The following is an 18,211-nucleotide window of genomic DNA, read 5'->3' on the forward strand; positions in this document are numbered from 1 at the left end:
TGATAGCTGGTCCCCACAGGGATGGAACTTCTTCTTCAGGAGGCATCTTAATGACTGGGAAGTAGGCAGGTTTGTGGAGCTATTGCAGATGATTGATGGTTTCAAAGGCACTACTGTAGAGGATGACACTTCTAGATGGAAACATGATAAGGATGGCAAGTTCTCTGTAGGTAGAATTTATAGGAAAGAGGTATCCTGGGTGACTGAGAACAAATAGGTCCTTGGAAGCATGTATGGGAAAATATGGCTCCTACTAAAGTCAAGTGCTTTGCTTGGTTAGTAATCAGGAAAGCTAGCCTCACTCATGAGATCCTGCAGAAAAAGGGATTGCCAATTGTGTCCAGATGCATGTTATGTAGTGACGCTAGAGAGATAAATAATCATCTGTTCCTCCATTGTAAAGTCACATCTCAGCTTTGGTCTATGCTCCTCAGTTTAACAGAGACAAAATGGTCAATGCCAGAGCACACAACAGACTTATTAAGTTGCTGGAATAGGAAAGGGGGAAGCAAGACACAGAAGAAGTGGTGGAGAATAATCCCACACTGTATCTGGTGGACTATCTGGAGGGAGAGGAATGGAAGAAACTTTGAAGATAGATTCAACAACATTCAGAAAATCAAAGGGAACTGCATTGAAACTTTCTATTTTTGTTGTAAAGAACATTGTATAGAAAATGCTGAACAATTAGTAGATCTTTTAGGATTACTGTCATTAGTCTCTTGTTTTAGCTTGTTACTACCTTTTTGGAGGTCTCCAGCATACCTTAATGCTGAGGAATACAACATTACCAGTTTAAAAAAAAAAATCTCATTTGCAATCAATGAAAGGTCAATGATCTGTCTTTTTTTCAATAAAGACATTTCGTTCCCCTCACACCAGCTTCTAGACCACTGTTTTAAGCTTCTCAGCCAGACTTTGGCCAAAATTTTGTACACTCCCTATGAGCGATATAGGCCTGAAGTCTCTGAGATGCAAGATTCCCTTCTTTGGGAAAAGGGCTATCAAAGAAGCATTGCTGGACTTGACCATGTGGCATTGCTGGTTGAAATGGTTTAGAGCTCCCATAATGTCATCCTTGATGTAATTCCATGAAGTTTAATAAAACGCCGTTGTGTAACCATCATATCCGAAACTCTTGTCTGGTGCACAAGAGTTGATGGCTGTTCTTACCTCTTCTTCAAAAGTTCTCTGCAGACGGCTCTTCTCTGCTTGAGTAATGCTATTAAGATTTTCAAAGCTAGCTTTAGGCCTCCACTGCTGATCCTCTGTATACCATACTTGATAAAACCTTGCTTTGATTTCTTCCTTATCTACACTGATCTCCTTATTAATCACTAGCTTGTCAATTCTGTTGTGAAAACCATAGTATGTAAATGATGATACAGTCCAGTCAATGATTTATTAGACCATTAAATTTGTTTCTCGAGCATACCTGATCGATGGATTCATCACAAAGTTCCTAGCACAGTCAAGTGCTGCACTTGTGTTGTTTATCTTTTTTAATATCATTAAACAATGCTTTTGATTTATAGGTTAGACGTCTTCTATGCTCTGCTAGGCCTGTTGTTATTCAAACACCTGTTAATCCAAGTGCATCAGATCAGGACCTCCAACAGGTATACCATTTCAATAATTTGGTATGTGCTACATGTTATTTCCAGAACTAAAGACAACGCTACCTGTTTTCCCCAATGCTATGTAATGATAATTGTTTTTCCTTAAAATTGTCAACATGTGCCTCTTGTTCTGATCCTCTTGTTGGTTTTCAACCACTGTTCACCTCTTGACCTTGTAACTTACATTTCCATATCCTGTTCATTGCTTATTAAATTACCGATTTAATACTATATATGTGTTCTTTGAACAAAATTTATATTAGGGCACACATTGATTTGGTAGGTGTTGGAAAGCCAGCTAACTGATTTGGGAAAAAAAAGGCAAACAAGTAAAGGCATTGCTAAGCCGCATTTTGGTGCAATGCTCTCCTTGGGCTGGTGACATTTTAAAGAACATGAAAACTGCACCCTAATTTTTTTTCCGGTTAACACTTCTTATTGCAGCTCTAAATGCATCTTAAATAGGAAATAAGAACTTTGAACTGCAGCTGACTTGCCTGTAGTAAAGACAAATGTAGAAAGATAAAAAGAAAAAACTTGAATAGATTAACCTAGGGGTGACAAATGGTTGGATTGGATCGGATTTGGATGGGTTGAATCTGGATTGAGAAAAAATGGTTTGGATTACAATTCATCCAANCCCCCCCTCCCCTCCCCTCCAAACCTTCCACCAACTCTCCAGAAAAACAAAAAAAATCTATTTTTTCAAAAAGAAAAAAAAATTACCCCCCCCCACTCAACCGACCCCTAAGTTTTTTTTGTTTTTTTAAAACAAACAAACTGTTTCAAACACTTATATGGGCTGAATATGGACTCTCATGTTATAACCCATTTTGTCCATATTTGTATGAGCTTAAATAGGTTGAAGACCATATTAACCCATTTAAGAAAAAGAAAGAAAATATGAGTGATCCATTTAATTTAATATGGGCAAAATGGTTTCATTTCACCTATATGGACTGAAATTGCCACCCCTAGATTAACCAGAGAGACACTACATTGTTACTGTAAGTCTGTAACATTGATGACTATGTATCACTGTATCCTTTACACCACACATACATCTGCAAGCGTTTGTCTGTCACATTAATTCTCTTTTTTTCTTTTCCTTAGGCTCAATTATGGCAGCTTGCTCAAAGGACTACGGCCCTTCCCTTTGGCCGTGGTGCATTTACACTTGCTACAACCTGCACTCTCTTAACGGAGGTACCATCCTTCACTTTCTTCTACAAGTGGAATAGCTCAGCATATTTTTTAATTGACAATATAGAAGTTAGTCCTTGTGTTTAAGGAAGTTGTTTTAACATCTGCAGGCACTCACGGTTCCCAAGCTTATCTTGGCAGGTCGGCTGCCTGCGCAGCAAAATGCAACAGTATGTCTGGACAAATTCCAGTGTACATCATTTTCCATCTATGCATATATTTCTTTTATTAGCAGTTTGGTCTTCACATAATTGATTGGAGCCAGGTTGATGTTTTACTTACTAAATGTAGATGGACACATGATTTTGGTGTTTACTTTTTATCCTTGAAGGTTGTTCCTTTTTATGATGTTCAGTAGTTTTTTTGCCAAACTAATGTGGTACGCTTTTCTCTGGCATTGCCCATGTTTCAGGCTTCAGCCTTATTATATTTGTTGGCTTTCTTTAGGCACTTGTGAGCAGTATCCTAACTACCCATATGCCCCTCTACCCAGGCCTATGATTGCCTTGCGACGTGTGTTTGTAAAGTTTATTTGTGTAAGTCTTGCCTCTTGTTCATGTTTAGGTTAACTTAGATCCAAATGTTAGGAATGTTCAAGAACTCAAATCTTGGCCCGAGTTTCACAATGCAGTTGCTGCTGGATTAAGGCTTGCTCCACCTCAGGTTCAGTTTTGTCTATTTGCATGCGGCTTTATCCAACTGTTATTATCAAGAGTTTGTTTAGATGCTTCTCTAAGTTCCATTCTTACTTGATGCTACTTCCTCACGTTTTGATGCATTGTCATGTGCTTACGCAGGGAAAGATGTCAAGAACATGGATATTGTATAACAAACCTGAAGAGCCCAGTGTAGTTCATGCTGGACTACTACTTGCTTTAGGATTACATGGACATCTTCGCGTCTTAACTATAACAGATATATATCAATATTATTCTCAGGTTGTTTATTTCTTTCCGGACCAATCTAGTTTTATGCAGTGCTTTCCCCTCCTTACTTACATTACAATAACCTTTTCTTTTTCTGATTCAACACATTTTATTTATCATTCTTCTATTTATACTGCATGCAATGTCAAATATGATTTTCTCCGCCTTATGGAAAAAAGGAGAAAAGATTAATGCTTCTAAAGTTACTAAAGTAATTGTTAGATACTGTCGACTTGCATTGAAGCTTAAATTCTATGCAATTATGCAAAGTAGAATTTATTTGGACGATCATGAAGGTCGGAAGGATAATCACAGCATACATAGTTGAAGTTGTCCACTTGGTAAAATGAAAGATGTGGCATCAACCCTGTGTCATGTTTGTTTGAGTGACTATACTCAGGTTTCAAAATCCTTGTCAAGTGTATTACAATTATAAGTTTGAGATTTGGGTTAGCATATATAGTAAAATTAACAAATTATAATCTATGAGACACATTCTTATTTTGTGCGTTCGGTGATATCCTACCTTGTAGGAACATGAAAGTACAACTGTTGGATTGATGCTTGGCCTTGCAGCATCATACAGGGGAACTATGCAGCCAGCAATCTCAAAGGTAAGGATATCTTCTCATTTTCTCCATTGCCTATTCCATTCTTGTCTTTCTTTTCTCCCCCTTCTGTGAGTATAACTGTGGTAACGAAGAGTACTTATTCTCTTTCTGGTTATCGTGGGCTTGATAAATGGACCAAAAGTACGATATTATCCTTGGTCGTCCAAAAGGCTCCCACTTATTATATAGTTAAATGTAGTGTTCTTGTAAACTACACCATAGTACTATATGGGAATTGTCAGCATAGGTATGCATGTCTGATTGCTGTTCTTTTAATCTTTTTTTATTTGGTTTGTGGTGGGAGGGGATAAAATAGACGGTTGTAGCTGATAAAAGTCTCGTGGAAGTACCTGTGCTAATGAAGTTAACAGAAGTACTGCATGAAGGTCTTGATCTTATCAGCAGATCTTAAAGCCCCTATTAACTTTCAGCTTGCTCTGACCCTGGCCTTATTATTTCTGAGATATTCCGGAAAATCTTCCTTACACTTCATTTCTTGTTCTGCTGCCTGATTGTTTTTTTTTTTTGGGAAGCATAGGAGGTGACTCTTAATAGTTTGACAAGTACAGTGCCTCATAATATCTGCAGATATAAAATTGCAGAACTGTAGTTGCTAAACTGAGTTAGTGACATAGTGTAGCTTTGATTCTTGTATCTCAACACATTTTTCAGTTTGAGCACTCCAAATCTGCCCGTCAGTTACTGAATGATATTATCTACTTAGCAATCAGCTCTAGTATTCAAACGTCCCTTTCTTGTTGGGTGCATTATCTGCATTATTGACTTAGTAATCTGTTCTAGTTGTAGTTTATTGATTTGTCATTAGATGTGCTTTTCTCCTGTTCCTTCTGATGAATCAAGAATTTATTTGTGATCTCCGTGCAGTCTCTCTATGTTCATATACCATCCCGTCATCCGTCTTCCTTCCCGGAATTGGAATTGCCAACCCTGTTGCAGGTAATTGCAGTATACATTGTGAATCGGTAAATGGTTAAATTCTCGTAGAAAATCGGTATTCTCTGCGGGTTTGTCAGTTCATATTGGTTAGTTTCTTCTGTGCTATTAAAGAATTCATTATAGGTGTAGAATTTGAGAAAGAACAGATTTGTTTCTATTTCATATGAGTTTACATCCCATGAGCAAGGGTATTTATACAAAATGTCCGATAACCAATCTACTAAAGGAAATCAATTACAGTAATTACAACAAATTAATTAGAATTAAGATTTCCTATAATCAATCTTATCAATACTTGACTTGATTTGACGAAGTGCTGCACTGACTTTCCTCTTTGACCCCTCAAATTTTCTTGCAATATCAACATGCTTTCCTAGCAAATCAGGGGCTGAAGATATGTTAAAATCTTCCATGATATTTACGCTGATATCATGATATGTTTCTGTTCTTATATGTCTTTCCAACTATTTGTCCTTTAGAAGAACTGAAGGTCTGTGTTTCCCTCCTTCATGTACTTGGGTTACAGTGATGTTTGCTTTACTGTTTCTTTTGGTAACTAACCTTCCTCTTTAATGAAGTATCTTTGTCTTGAAAATGATTGTTCTTGCTATGGATTATTTTTTCAGTCAGCAGCTCTCCTTTCTGTTGGGCTTCTATATGAGGGATCTGCACATCCCCAAACAATGCAAATTCTTCTGGTACTTTCTCTAAATCTTGGAGATTTATACTCTTCTGAAATTCTCTTGGATCATCTGTTGATCAAGTGTTGATTAGTCACTATGTATTATTGGGTAGTTGTTTCGATATGCCAGGATAGAAGTGTTCCCCTTGTTTGAATATATGACTTTTGTCATTCTCAATCATAGTTATGAGCGGTGGCTATTGAAAGCTAACTGGAGTAGTGGGACAATTCATCTAAAATAAATTTATTCCTTTGGGAGTTGGTGCAGGGAAATATCAGATTTGTTTGTATCTACTTAATTGTGCTGGCATTGAAGTGAAATGATTAAGGGGTCATTTGGTAGAGTGAATAAGAATACTATTGAGTAGGATGTATTAGTAATACTGAGATAAGTTATACTGATACTTTCTTATCCACTGTTTAGTTTGGTGTATTAAGGGAAGTTCTGTATTTAACCATGCTTATCCATATATTGGTAATTCTTGTATAGTTGATACCATGATTTGCTTAGTTATACACCCTATAATACTGAATAGGGTGTACAACTAATAGGCTAAATGTTCTACTAAACTAAGGTATAAATAATGCCATGAGTAATACATGTATTGTTTTCTCTAATATATCCTACCAAATGATCCCTAAGTGATTATAGATAGTAGTGCTAGCAAAATGGACAAGATATTAGAGTCTCCATCCGATCTGACCAGTTAAAATGGGTCGGTTAACTGATTTTTGAAGAGCGGGTTAAATATGGATCAATCATATTACCACTCTTTAAAATTGAGTACTGGCTGATCAAATTACGAATCACGAGGACTAAAGATGTGAAGAAGACTCTGAGAGATACCGCAAGCCACGAGAGTGAGCTGCATTTTATTATTATCCATATAACCCACTGTACACCCTTGTAGATGCTGCCTCCATGTGTTCTTTCCTCTTTTGTCTTTTTTTTTTTACTTTTCTAAAGTGTAAAGGGACCTGAGAAATGGTTACATGTAGAACCAGAAGGAATGACAGAGAAACAGATAGATCTGACTGAAGAAAATATCAACATTTCATTTTCTGAGATCAATCCTAAAGTTCATGATTTAACCTTTAATAAGTTGATTTTGTTTCATTGGACTGAGAAAATAGTTGTAAATCCTAGTTTACTGCTTCTGGAATAATTATCCATGTTATAACGCTCAAATATTTTTATATTCATCATATTTTTGAAAGAGAGGCACTCAGAATTTTGATGTTGTAAAACCATGGATAGAAGTACCCATATTATCTGTCCATTCAACCCAAATTTGATCCCTACATTTTTTTACCCGTCCATTTGCTAGCACTAGTGCATACTCCATACTGATCTTGCTTGCATGCAAGAAGCGATGATTTAGTGTTTGACCAAAATTGTGAATTAGTGTTGATCCAAGTTTTATGCATGCTTTTCATGAATTCAATCACTGATAACCAGTTTGCAGGGTGAAATAGGCCGTAGAAGTGGAGGAGATAATGTACTTGAAAGGGAGGGATATGCAGTTGCAGCTGGGTTCTCACTGGGATTGGTTGCCTTGGGTATGATTGAAAGTGCACATGCATTATTATGGCTAATATCTGTTTCTAAGTATTTTTCTTTAAAAAAACTAAAGGTCGTATTTTTATAAACTTACCTATTTCAAAAAAAACACAAAAAAAAAAACTGAAGGTCGTGGAGAAGATGCTCCTGGCTTTGTGGACGCTTTGGTTGATCGGTTATTCCTGTACATTGGCGGCAAGGAGCCTCAAAACGTATATGCTTGCAGAATTTGTCTCCTGTTTTATGCGATAAGATTCCAAACTTATGGTTTTTGACTAAAGTGATGTTCTCAATTTCTTTGAATAAATTCAGGAGAGGTCCCATCTTTTTGTTCCATCTATTGATGAACTCAATCGGAGTGCGGGGCAGGTCAGGTCGTCTTGTCGCTCCACAGATATTATATTACTGCTATTCTTATCTGACTTAGAGATAGGTACCAATCATCCAAAACTGTACCATTTCACTTGCAGATAATGGATGGTACTGCAGTTAATGTTGATGTTACTGCACCTGGAGCCACCATTGCCCTTGCTCTTATGTTTTTGAAGGTAATTTTAGACATAATATTACTCTTTCCTTAGAGATAACCTCCCATACAACTTACTTCTAATCATTAATTTTGCTCTTAATCCATTGCAGACAGAGTCAGAGTTGGTCTATTCTAGGTTATCTGTCCCGCAGACACATTTTGATTTACACTATGTTCGACCTGATTTTATAATGCTCCGTGTCATTGCTCGGAATATGATAATGTGGAGCAGGTAAAACATGCTCCTAACACTTTCTAATCAGCAATAACATTTATAAGTTGCTTCTCAGGTCTAACTATGGTTTATTTTCTTCTAGAGTTCATGCATCTGAAGAATGGATTCAATCTCAAATTCCGGAGGTTATTCAAAATGGTGTTAAAGGCCTTGGTGATACCATGAGTGACACAGATGAGATGAATTCTGATGCATTTGTTCAAGCATATGTTCACATAGTGGTTGGAGCCTGCATTTCTCTTGGTAAGCCTAAGTTCTAATTGACAGCTATTGCCTCTTGTCTGTTGACTCTAGCTTCTAGCTAAGTTGCTATGCAATACTATCTTCCATTTTATGCCAGACATGAAATTTTGATATCCAACAGTTTCCCTTATATACATAACAATATGCTTTAACTGGTTTTGAATTGTGAATTTAAATGTATTACCAACAATGGAATCAGTAGAATTTGAGAATTCAAATGCAGTACCAACGATGGATTCAATACTGTCTTCTACCAGTTCACATAAATCACTGCTAAGGAAGATTGCATTGAGTTTCATTTTGGAGGGCAGATCAGGTTTTAGAGATATAAAAGATAATGTTAATAACTGATGAGTGGAAAGTAGCTCGGTCCCAATTTGAATTGTGTTAAGAAATGGACCTCCAGCTTAGCATCTGCATTAGAGTTTAAACAATTTTACTCTTATAGTTTATGAACTAAAGCAGGCAGAGATATGAATATTCCTGAAAGTTGGAGAATATAACTTCTATAGTAATGGATCTTTCAGAAGTTGGTGGATATGGTCAAAAGCTCTTTTGCAATACAATAGTGTTTCAATACATACCAACTATAGATGCTTTGACAGCTAATGTAAATTGGAAGTAAAAGAAGATATGTTTAGTGTTGCGTACCTGAAATACTTTGTACTATGAAACTAAATAATGTCACTTTGTTCGTTTAGTGAACTACATAGGATGGTGGGGTTGGAGCTTTTGAACATCAGATCTGTTGGATGTTTATTTCTTGTTATTCTTGACTTGCAAGCTATAAATTTGGCAGGGTTAAGATATGCTGGTAGTAGGGATGGCAATTTACAAGAGCTGCTCTACAAATATGCACTATACTTCCTTAATGAGGTCTGTTCTTCACCTTGTTGTGCCGATTTATATTTATAATGCTGTAACAATTTACTTCTAATCCTGCAGATAAAACCTGTATCTGTCTCAAGTGTGGCATTTCCAAAAGGACTGTCTAGATATATTGATCGTGGCTCACTGGAGACATGTCTTCACCTAATTGTTCTCTCTCTATGTGTGGTAAGTATATATCTGCACAAGCACAAATTGTTTAAATTTATGGTTAGGATTCATTCAGAAATTCTACTTGTGCAGGTCATGGCAGGGTCTGGACACCTACAAACATTCAAGTTGTTAAAATATTTGCGTGGTCGAAATTCAGCAGATGGGCACTTGAGCTTCGGTAATCAGATGGCTGTAAGTGAATTGTCATTTTACAACGAGTTCTTGAATCACCTGTTTATTCCACTGGTTGCTAACTGAGTTCCACTGTGGATTAGAGAAATGTTTGTGCTCCACCAACAAAATAATGTGGATTACTCATCAAATTTTCCTTGAAAAGAAAAGGAAAGATACCATAAATAGAGCTGTCAGTATGGGCTTAGCCAGCTGAGTTAGCCCAAACCAGCCTGTGATTTGATAGGATTGGCTACAAATTTGTAGTCCATGTAAGAATTAGGCTTTTTACCCGAGCCCAAGTAAGTCTGTGTGGGTTGAGCGTGGTTGGATTGGGCCTGCCCATGGGCCAAATAAAAAATATTTAATTTAAAATAGATAAATAAAATGAAGTAGACTACTAACAATCACAAGAAATGAGTCAAACGCAAAGTTTATATAACCCACCATATATTCATATTGTAAAGTCTAATGATCAAAGTAGTAAAATGCAAATACAAAATTATATTATATTTCATATCTGAAGCTACAATCAGATGTTTACTTGAAGCCACTATAAATCATCAAACTTCTACTGAGACTTATATCACAATAAGAGACATCATATACAACTAAAATTGTATTGAACCAACAATTCAATACAAAATTTCATATGTAATGGACATTATAACAATTGAAAATATTTGATAATTCATACTTAATAAGTATTATTAGGATAATTTAATTTTAGTTTGATACTGGGATAGCAACATCATGTAATTTTGTCTGATAAATATTCATGTTAAGCATTTCTAGATTTGAATCTAGATTTAAAAAATTATTTAAAATATGAACTGCTGGCGCACCCGGCCTGAAGCACACAGAGATGGTTGGGCTAGCTGTTTTAAGGACCATCAATCCATATTGACAGCTCTAACCATAAACCATTTTCTTTCAACAAGAATAAATAATTGCTGGACATTTTCATTATAGATTTGCAAGCATCTTATGATATGACATTGGTGAATCTGCTGTATGCACTTGTTTGTTCAAATTGTTTGCATTAAGATGCAGAAGATATTGTGGATTCAACTTTTAGTTTCTTCTATGACCATCTTTCTCATGCAGTGTTCTGAAAACTGTTTCAGGTAAGCTTAGCCATTGGCTTCTTGTTTATTGGGGGTGGAATGCAGACTTTCTCGACTAGCAAGAGTTCTATTGCTGCTTTACTAATAACACTATATCCGCGATTACCGACTGGACCTAATGACAATCGGTGCCACCTTCAGGTAAATGAATGCAGAAGCGAAATACTTTACTGGAGGAAAATATGACCTCAGTTTGTAGCAGTGTTTTTAAAGGCGTTGGGAGGCACGTTCGGAGTGCGTTCTGAGGCAAGGCGATGGAAAATCGCTCTATCGTGCATGTGGGAGGCGCAGTTCCATTGGGCGGATGCTCTAACATGTCTGGCGTATCCCTAGGCATGCCTCGGGCCTACTCACTGGAGTGCCACATGCCTGAAAGTTCTGAATAGATCAGTTCAGATTTTGAGAAAAAGAAGAATTAGAGTGAAATTAATATTTATTCCTTGCCACAAACATGAATCAAGTACAAGGAAAGAAAGTGAAAGACCTGATGTTAATCCAAAAGAATACTGTAGAGTTTATGTTTTAATTTTCTTTAATTTCATTCTCATAAAGCAAAGAGAGCAGACGGGCAACAATAGTTCTCCAATTTCGAATTGTGATGACCTTGCCCTTGGTTTTTAGACATTTAGGACCTTCTTAGTTGCTCTGCATCTGGGTTTTGAACGATTGAATGGAAATTATGGGAAGAAGATGAATTCTCAAGGATTTCAAAGTCACTCTCCTCTCACTTTTTTTCTGTATGGACTTTTAGGGGGATTATGGTACTGAGTAGATACTGGGAATACTGGCCATCACTTAACAGTGGAAGAAGTCCAGTAGTTGACACTTGCTAGATAACTTTTCTTATGAGATTTCTATAGATCTGCCAAATGTAGTAGTACCTTTTAGGAGTGTTGTAAATTTTACAGAGGATGAACAGTTCAAATGAGAGAGACAATCATTGACCCCACCATAGCTATTTAAATGAGGGAAAAAAGAAAGGCAAACTGATAATACCTCTTTTTGACATATCCAGCTATCATGTGATGCAAAGGAGAGGGTATATGTACCTACTCTCTAAGACGTGTGATGTGACTTAAAGCCTGTTGAGAGGTGGTGAGTTCAGATACGGAAAATCCCATGGAACAACTAGATACTGGCAATACCTGAACATATTATTGAGTGGATTGGCGCTGATTTGAAGTTCACTTATCTTGAAACTCACCTTTCTGGATTTGATTGATACTATTTTTGCAGAGATTGAAATTATTCAACTTATTGGTTTCCCTGTTTCAAATTGTCTGGTTATGGACTATTTCCTTTTCCCCTTTTGTGGAATCTCTCTTTGCAACTATATTATTCTTTCTTTCTTTGATCTCATAAGATGTCTTTGGTTTTGGTTAATGTTCTATGTAAACATCTCATACTATCATTATAATTTGTAGTTGCTTCCTTCCATTTTATTTCCGGTGATTTATCAGCAAATACTTTGTTAATTAAATTTGCATAGTACAGGCTTTTCGGCATTTGTATGTTCTTGCAACAGAAGCTCGCTGGGTTCAGACAGTTGATGTTGACAGTGGTTTACCTGTCTATTGTCCATTAGAAGTTACTGTTCGAGAGACAGAACACTATGCAGAAACGAGTTTTTATGAGGTTACCCCGTGCATTCTTCCAGAACGTGCTGTTGTAAGTTCTGGTCTTCTGTTACAACATACAGGCAAATTATGCAGTAATTTTAAGATTATTGAACACATGAAACATTAGGTTAAGCCAATATTTTCCCTTTTGGCATTATAGTTGAAGGCTGTTCGTGTCTGCGGCCCTCGATACTGGTCTCAAGTCATCAATCACATTCCTGAGGGTAACGTTGACATTGGTTTTCGCGTCATCTAGTTGGACATTGGGGCTAAAAACATATTTTGTTCAATATATATCTGTGACTCTTTTACAGAAAAACCGTGGAGCTCAGGGGACAAGGGTGATGCGCTTAGTTCTGGTATCCTCTATGTCAAGAGAAAGGTTGGAGCATGTTCCTATGTGGATGATCCTGCCGGGTGTCAGTCACTGCTGTCGCGAGCAATGCACAAGGTTAGTTCTCATTTACAAAAATTCAACTCTTCTTTGTCCCGTCTAATTGTTACATCATATTATGTTTGCTTTTATGTAGGTGTTTGGCTTGACACGTCTGAGAGCTTCAGCAGCAAGTAAAGATTGTCAAGATGGTGACATGGTAGATCAGTTGATCGGTACTTTCTCGTCGAACCCAAGCTTAATTTCGTTTGCCCAGCTCTGCTGTGACCCTAACTGGAATAGCAGGCAAGTGCTCATATATTCATTGCTGATTCTCAAGTGAATATTCTAGCGGTCATTTTTCTGACTCAGAGTGTACTCGTTGTGTTCTTTATTTCCTTCTTCTTAGTTCCTAATTCTGACACTTCTGTGTTACCTCGCATACAGATGGATCCCACATAAAAACGAATAAATATCATTAAACATGAATTAAAAATCGATCTGAATCTAACAGAATGAATGTTTAATAAACCAAGAAAGCTACATAAAATTCAAGTAGGGGGGAAAGGAATTTTTCCAAGATGACTTGGTTACAAAATAAATCACCCTAGAAACCTGTGATTGAAAAAATTGTTCTGTCTCATTCCCACGAACAGTTATTAATCCTGATCCAGCCTGGCTGTTGAAGTGTTGCAGCTGGATATGTAGTCTAAACTAGCTTTGCTGGCTTGTATATTTTTACTGTTATAGAGCAGGATAAGAGCGAAAAGGCTAACTTTTGGAGGCTGGACTTAGGACAGAACTATGGGTTCTTCTTTACATCATGAATACTGTAAAAGATGCTTCTTAATCTTCTACTAAGGGTGTTCATGGTTCTGTTGGGTCGATTTTCTCCTAAAGAAACCAAACCAATTAAGTTGATTTTTCATTTACTAGAACCAAAACCACCCAGTGTTTTCAAAGACGTTTAGGGGCGAGTCTCGGGGCAGGGGATACCAAAAATGCTCCTGGGCTCAAATTAAAGGCGTAGATCCATATGGTGTATGCACTAGAATTTGGGGCGTAAGCTCCAGGGAAAAAGCACAAGTCCCTAGTGCAAAAACATACTCCCTGAGCGGTAACGTCTACTTACTAATTCATTTGCAAAGCAGGGACTATTTACATGTACTTACTAATTCATTTGCAGGTTACTAACTGAATGTATAGCAAGTTTGTATGAAAGATTAGTTTTTGATGATGTGAATGTAGAAATATTATGTGGAGTCCTTTCAAACTTGCTTGACAAACAATGAAAGACTAGCCTCCAAGATGTGTTTTAATGTCCTACTGAAATTCTTGTCTTCTGATTGTAATGATGAGTTGATAGTAAAGCCTGTATTGCACGTTTGCAGATCTGACATTGACTTCCAAGAATTTTGCTTACAAGTGTTATTTGAGTGTGTAAGCAAGGACAGGCCAGCCCTATTGCAGGTGATGATTCATCATGCAAATGTTTTTTACCTTGATAATTCTTTAAAAAGATTCTTAAATGATGTACAGTAAATGCTACGTCTTTGAGCCGTGCAGTTGTGTAGTTACCATGGAAGAACTTACTTTGAACATTTGTTCTATCCGTTTCAGAAAGAATGTCATATACTGAATATTGAAGTAGTTGTTACACCCCAACTCAAGCTGTGTGGGTGATTGACACCTGATGCTGCCTTAAACTTTCCATGGAGAAAACCATCTGGACATATTACCCTTTTCATAGCAATGCATGCATCACAACATGTAAAGCTTAATAAATTTGGAACTATAACATAAAGCTCATCGACCTCATCCTAATCGTGAAGATCCTAACATATGGTTCACAAGGCATAGAATATTTGAAAATAGTTACAAAATGAAAATGTCACAAGGGCCTCATAACATGTCTAGAGTCTAGACCACTCACGAATTACAATAATGTCATGGAAACTCTATGATGTACAAAATAAATACCATGCACGGGGCACACATCCCAGCTATGCAAAGGAATATCATGAAACACTGGCCACAACTAGAGTATTGGGGCTCATCAAAAGCTAAGATGTAGGGAGATGCTTAGCTTGTGCTAAGGTGTTATGACTCTTCACTTTCGGCGCTGCACACGTGTCAACACAACGTTGGGGTGAGATCTGTACCTTATTTGGTCAATAAATTTTGGGTACTTCGACCAAAATTGATGGAGAAATTCGAGACAAATACCTATCATTTATTTAATCAAAGCAAAAGCTAAGACCAAATTTCAAGCAATGACATCAGCCCGTCTTGATCAGATGTTGATTATGGTCAATTCTAGGTTTATGAAAAGCTTTTCAAGCCAAGGTTCTAAAATGTTCCCGAATGCCTCGAAAACCGCGTAATCCAATCTACGAAATCAAAAAGCACCTTTCAGATCCAACAGAAATATCAAAATTTGAATTTGACCTAGTCAACCTGATACATAGATTTTGGTCTAACTTTCCAAAAACCAAACTTCCAAACTGAAAATCTTCTCTGAAACTCATCCGATCACCTCAGGAATCGTGTCACCCATTCCTGCAAGTCACGAATAACATGAAGAAGTCAAGAAGCCAGCTTACAGGGATGGTCAAAACAGGGGAAACCAACTGAAAACACAAAACCGCCATGAGGGTCGTTACAGTTTACACCTCGGGGATACCTTAATCAAGCTGTTAGGGTCGTGATTAGTCGTAATTGACATTTAAAACTTACGGGTCTTTTTAGTTGTTTCCTATGAGGGTTGTGTTACTTTTTCTCTTTGTTCGGTAGCTTGTGTTAGTATTTGGTGGTAGTCATTTAACATTTGGAAAATCTGCAGGTTTACCTGTCATTATACACAACTATTGGTTCCATGGTTGATCGGGTTACTAGTGATTCCAGCAATTTACAGGACACTCTCTTCATCTCAAGTCTGAAGGTATCTTTTTGCTTTCTACCTGACTTATTGGTATAATCTATGAATTTTTTAAAAAGTAATCTTGTTTCAGATTCAAAATTCCTTTTTAACTACCTGCTTGTTGTGTGTGCTTGCTATCTTTCATTTTTTTGAGTTTAGATCATTCAAAATTAAGTTTGTGGGCTTAGTGTGTGGGTTTCTTCTCCTTACTTGATTGTGGTTTTGTTTTAGACTCGAAATTTGTTATCTGTGTAGTGCATTGGTGCGTGCTTTCTTTGTATACACGTCTGTTGTAGACCATCCAAATGCTCTTTGAAACAAGTGATGAGAATTGAGAAGTCACCACTCTCCACAACATAAATCAACTAGGGAGGTCACTGTAATTTTTAAAGTAGAGGTTAATGTATCAGATATAGTTGAACTGGAGGGAGCTAAGTATGGTTTATTAATATGATCAGTATCAGAGAGATTTCTTCAACTTTATTTACATTCAACTTTTTGTATGAGCCAATTCTTTTTCTTTTTGCTAGGCACATAAAAGTATTATAATGGTAGAATGTAGATCGTTGAGATTTCTGTGCAGGTGTTACGTGTGGAATTGTATGCTATTGTATAGATTAGGAGGACAAGTTATTTGTTGCGTGAAGTTCATATATTTGGAGTTGTAGAGTATGTGGGCTTAGATTTGGTTCCAGAACTTGATAACCATTTATGCATGATTAACATATTTAACATCATAAAGTCGTAATACCATTGCACCCAACCGTGAGGTTTAGTGGTCAATGAAGTGGTTGCCAGCCATGAAGTCTCAGCTTTGAATCACAGCGTAGACAAAAACACTAGGTGATTCTTCCCATCTGTCTTAGCCTTGGTGGATAGAGTTACCTGTTACTTGTTGTCGGTGGGAGGTGACAGCCTGTCAGGTATTCAATGGAATTAGTGGAGGTGCGCGGAAGCTGGCCTGGACACCGTGGTCATCCAAAAAAATATAAGAAATAAAGCCCTAATACCATCTTAACTTTTATATTTCCTCTTTATGAAATATAATTTATCTCTAGGTAAAAAAGACGGATCTGTTGTGGCAAGTTTAGATCCTATCCTTGGTCATGGCCATTAATGTTTCCAACACTGTAAAGACGTAATACATTCTTCAAGTTTATCATTGCATCCTTGTGAAATACTGTAGAACTTATCTGACACAAGTCAATTCAGAGAAGATTTTATTGTGGCATGTAGAGATTGTACCCTTAGCAAACCTCGGTCAATCAATATATTGCCTAATTATCTGGTGATAGTTACTCCTCCTTCAAAGAACAAACACCGGACTGTAAGATCACAAATCTATTTGAAAACATCCTTCAATGAATGTTTGTTGATCTTGGCCTTGTACTGATTTCCTGATTGCATATATGCTTTAGCATTGAAGGTGAGCAATAATTACTCACTATGCCTTTCCATCTAAGCTGCATATTACCTGTAATTACTGTAACTAATATCCATCTTTGATGGATTATTGTATTTGATTCTTCGCATACAGATAGCGCTGGCCTACAATAATAGTTTGCTAAATAAAAGATCAACAAGTTCAAAGGAGGGAATCGTACAATTGACTTTTCTTGGTTCAGTCCAGAAGCGTGTGGAGGAGATTCTTAGTTCATCTCTGGAATTTCAGAAGGATTTTTGTGAGTACATGAAATATGGAAGATGGCCAACTGAAGATTATGGAAGAAGGGCCTCAACTCTTCTTTCTTGGTATGTACAATGGTACAATGTGCCATCACCTTTCCAAGTTAAAAGAGCTTTGGACAAAATCAAGGAAATTAACACATCCTCTTCAGTCCCTCTTTTACATTTGCTGTTCCCTACAACTGATGTTGCTGCCCTCTATGAGATCAACAGAATAGGATTTTGCTCCAGGGGATGAGATTTGAATATCCTTCTCTAAATTTTATTGTTGTTGTAACTAGCAAGTCTCTGTATATTCTTAATTATTAATTTATAATGTTAGTATTGAGTTACAGAAGGATAATTGAGGTTTTTTTGGTAGGATATACAACCCCAATTCATTTTAGCTATTATGAATTGTAAGTTTTCTTACTCATAACCTTTCTCTTCAACTGCTACACATAGAAAACTTAAACATTGGTGGGATAGTTTCAAGTCTGATATTAGTGTTTAGCTCCCATATAAAAAGTCATAGGAAAATAGCCACACTTGCATACGAAAATAAATTTTGAACAAAAGTACCTCTACATAGAGCACACAAGAACTTGTAAAGGTTTGAACTTCATGAATTGTTCCTTGGTTTTAATCTGATAAGGGTTGAAAATCTTAATTTTCTTTGTTTGAAACTTTAGCAAATTTTTAAAACCTCATGAATTGTTATTAAATTTT

General features: G+C 36.8%; 1 protein-coding gene across 3 annotated transcripts in view; it reads left to right on the top strand.

The window, feature by feature from the left end:
* Window positions 1-17,899, top strand: part of LOC107023636 (anaphase-promoting complex subunit 1) — a 33,874-nt gene extending 15,975 nt beyond the window's left edge. The window contains exons 13-37 of one of the 3 annotated variants that reach the window (XM_015224390.2): window positions 1,536-1,619; window positions 2,733-2,825; window positions 2,933-2,992; window positions 3,387-3,485; window positions 3,620-3,760; window positions 4,282-4,362; window positions 5,245-5,316; window positions 5,943-6,014; window positions 7,465-7,558; window positions 7,689-7,771; window positions 7,872-7,928; window positions 8,030-8,107; window positions 8,199-8,320; window positions 8,406-8,566; window positions 9,366-9,442; window positions 9,512-9,622; window positions 9,698-9,799; window positions 10,906-11,046; window positions 12,400-12,573; window positions 12,685-12,748; window positions 12,839-12,975; window positions 13,055-13,203; window positions 14,289-14,367; window positions 15,740-15,838; window positions 17,355-17,899. In XM_015224390.2, the coding sequence (XP_015079876.1) occupies window positions 1,536-1,619; window positions 2,733-2,825; window positions 2,933-2,992; window positions 3,387-3,485; window positions 3,620-3,760; window positions 4,282-4,362; window positions 5,245-5,316; window positions 5,943-6,014; window positions 7,465-7,558; window positions 7,689-7,771; window positions 7,872-7,928; window positions 8,030-8,107; window positions 8,199-8,320; window positions 8,406-8,566; window positions 9,366-9,442; window positions 9,512-9,622; window positions 9,698-9,799; window positions 10,906-11,046; window positions 12,400-12,573; window positions 12,685-12,748; window positions 12,839-12,975; window positions 13,055-13,203; window positions 14,289-14,367; window positions 15,740-15,838; window positions 17,355-17,741 (2,817 nt within the window). In that variant the 3' untranslated portion in view covers window positions 17,742-17,899. Of the gene's footprint in view, window positions 1-1,535; window positions 1,620-2,732; window positions 2,826-2,932; window positions 2,993-3,386; window positions 3,486-3,619; window positions 3,761-4,281; window positions 4,363-5,244; window positions 5,317-5,942; window positions 6,015-7,464; window positions 7,559-7,688; window positions 7,772-7,871; window positions 7,929-8,029; window positions 8,108-8,198; window positions 8,321-8,405; window positions 8,567-9,365; window positions 9,443-9,511; window positions 9,800-10,905; window positions 11,047-12,399; window positions 12,574-12,684; window positions 12,749-12,838; window positions 12,976-13,054; window positions 13,204-14,288; window positions 14,368-15,739; window positions 15,839-17,354 lie in introns of all 3 variants that reach the window. The other 2 variants (XM_027917805.1, XM_027917806.1) reach the window with 2 other exon arrangements.
* Window positions 17,900-18,211: the final 312 nt, after the last annotated feature.

This window comes from Solanum pennellii, chromosome 6 (genome assembly GCF_001406875.1).
Source record: "Solanum pennellii chromosome 6, SPENNV200".
NCBI lineage: Eukaryota > Viridiplantae > Streptophyta > Magnoliopsida > Solanales > Solanaceae > Solanum > Solanum pennellii.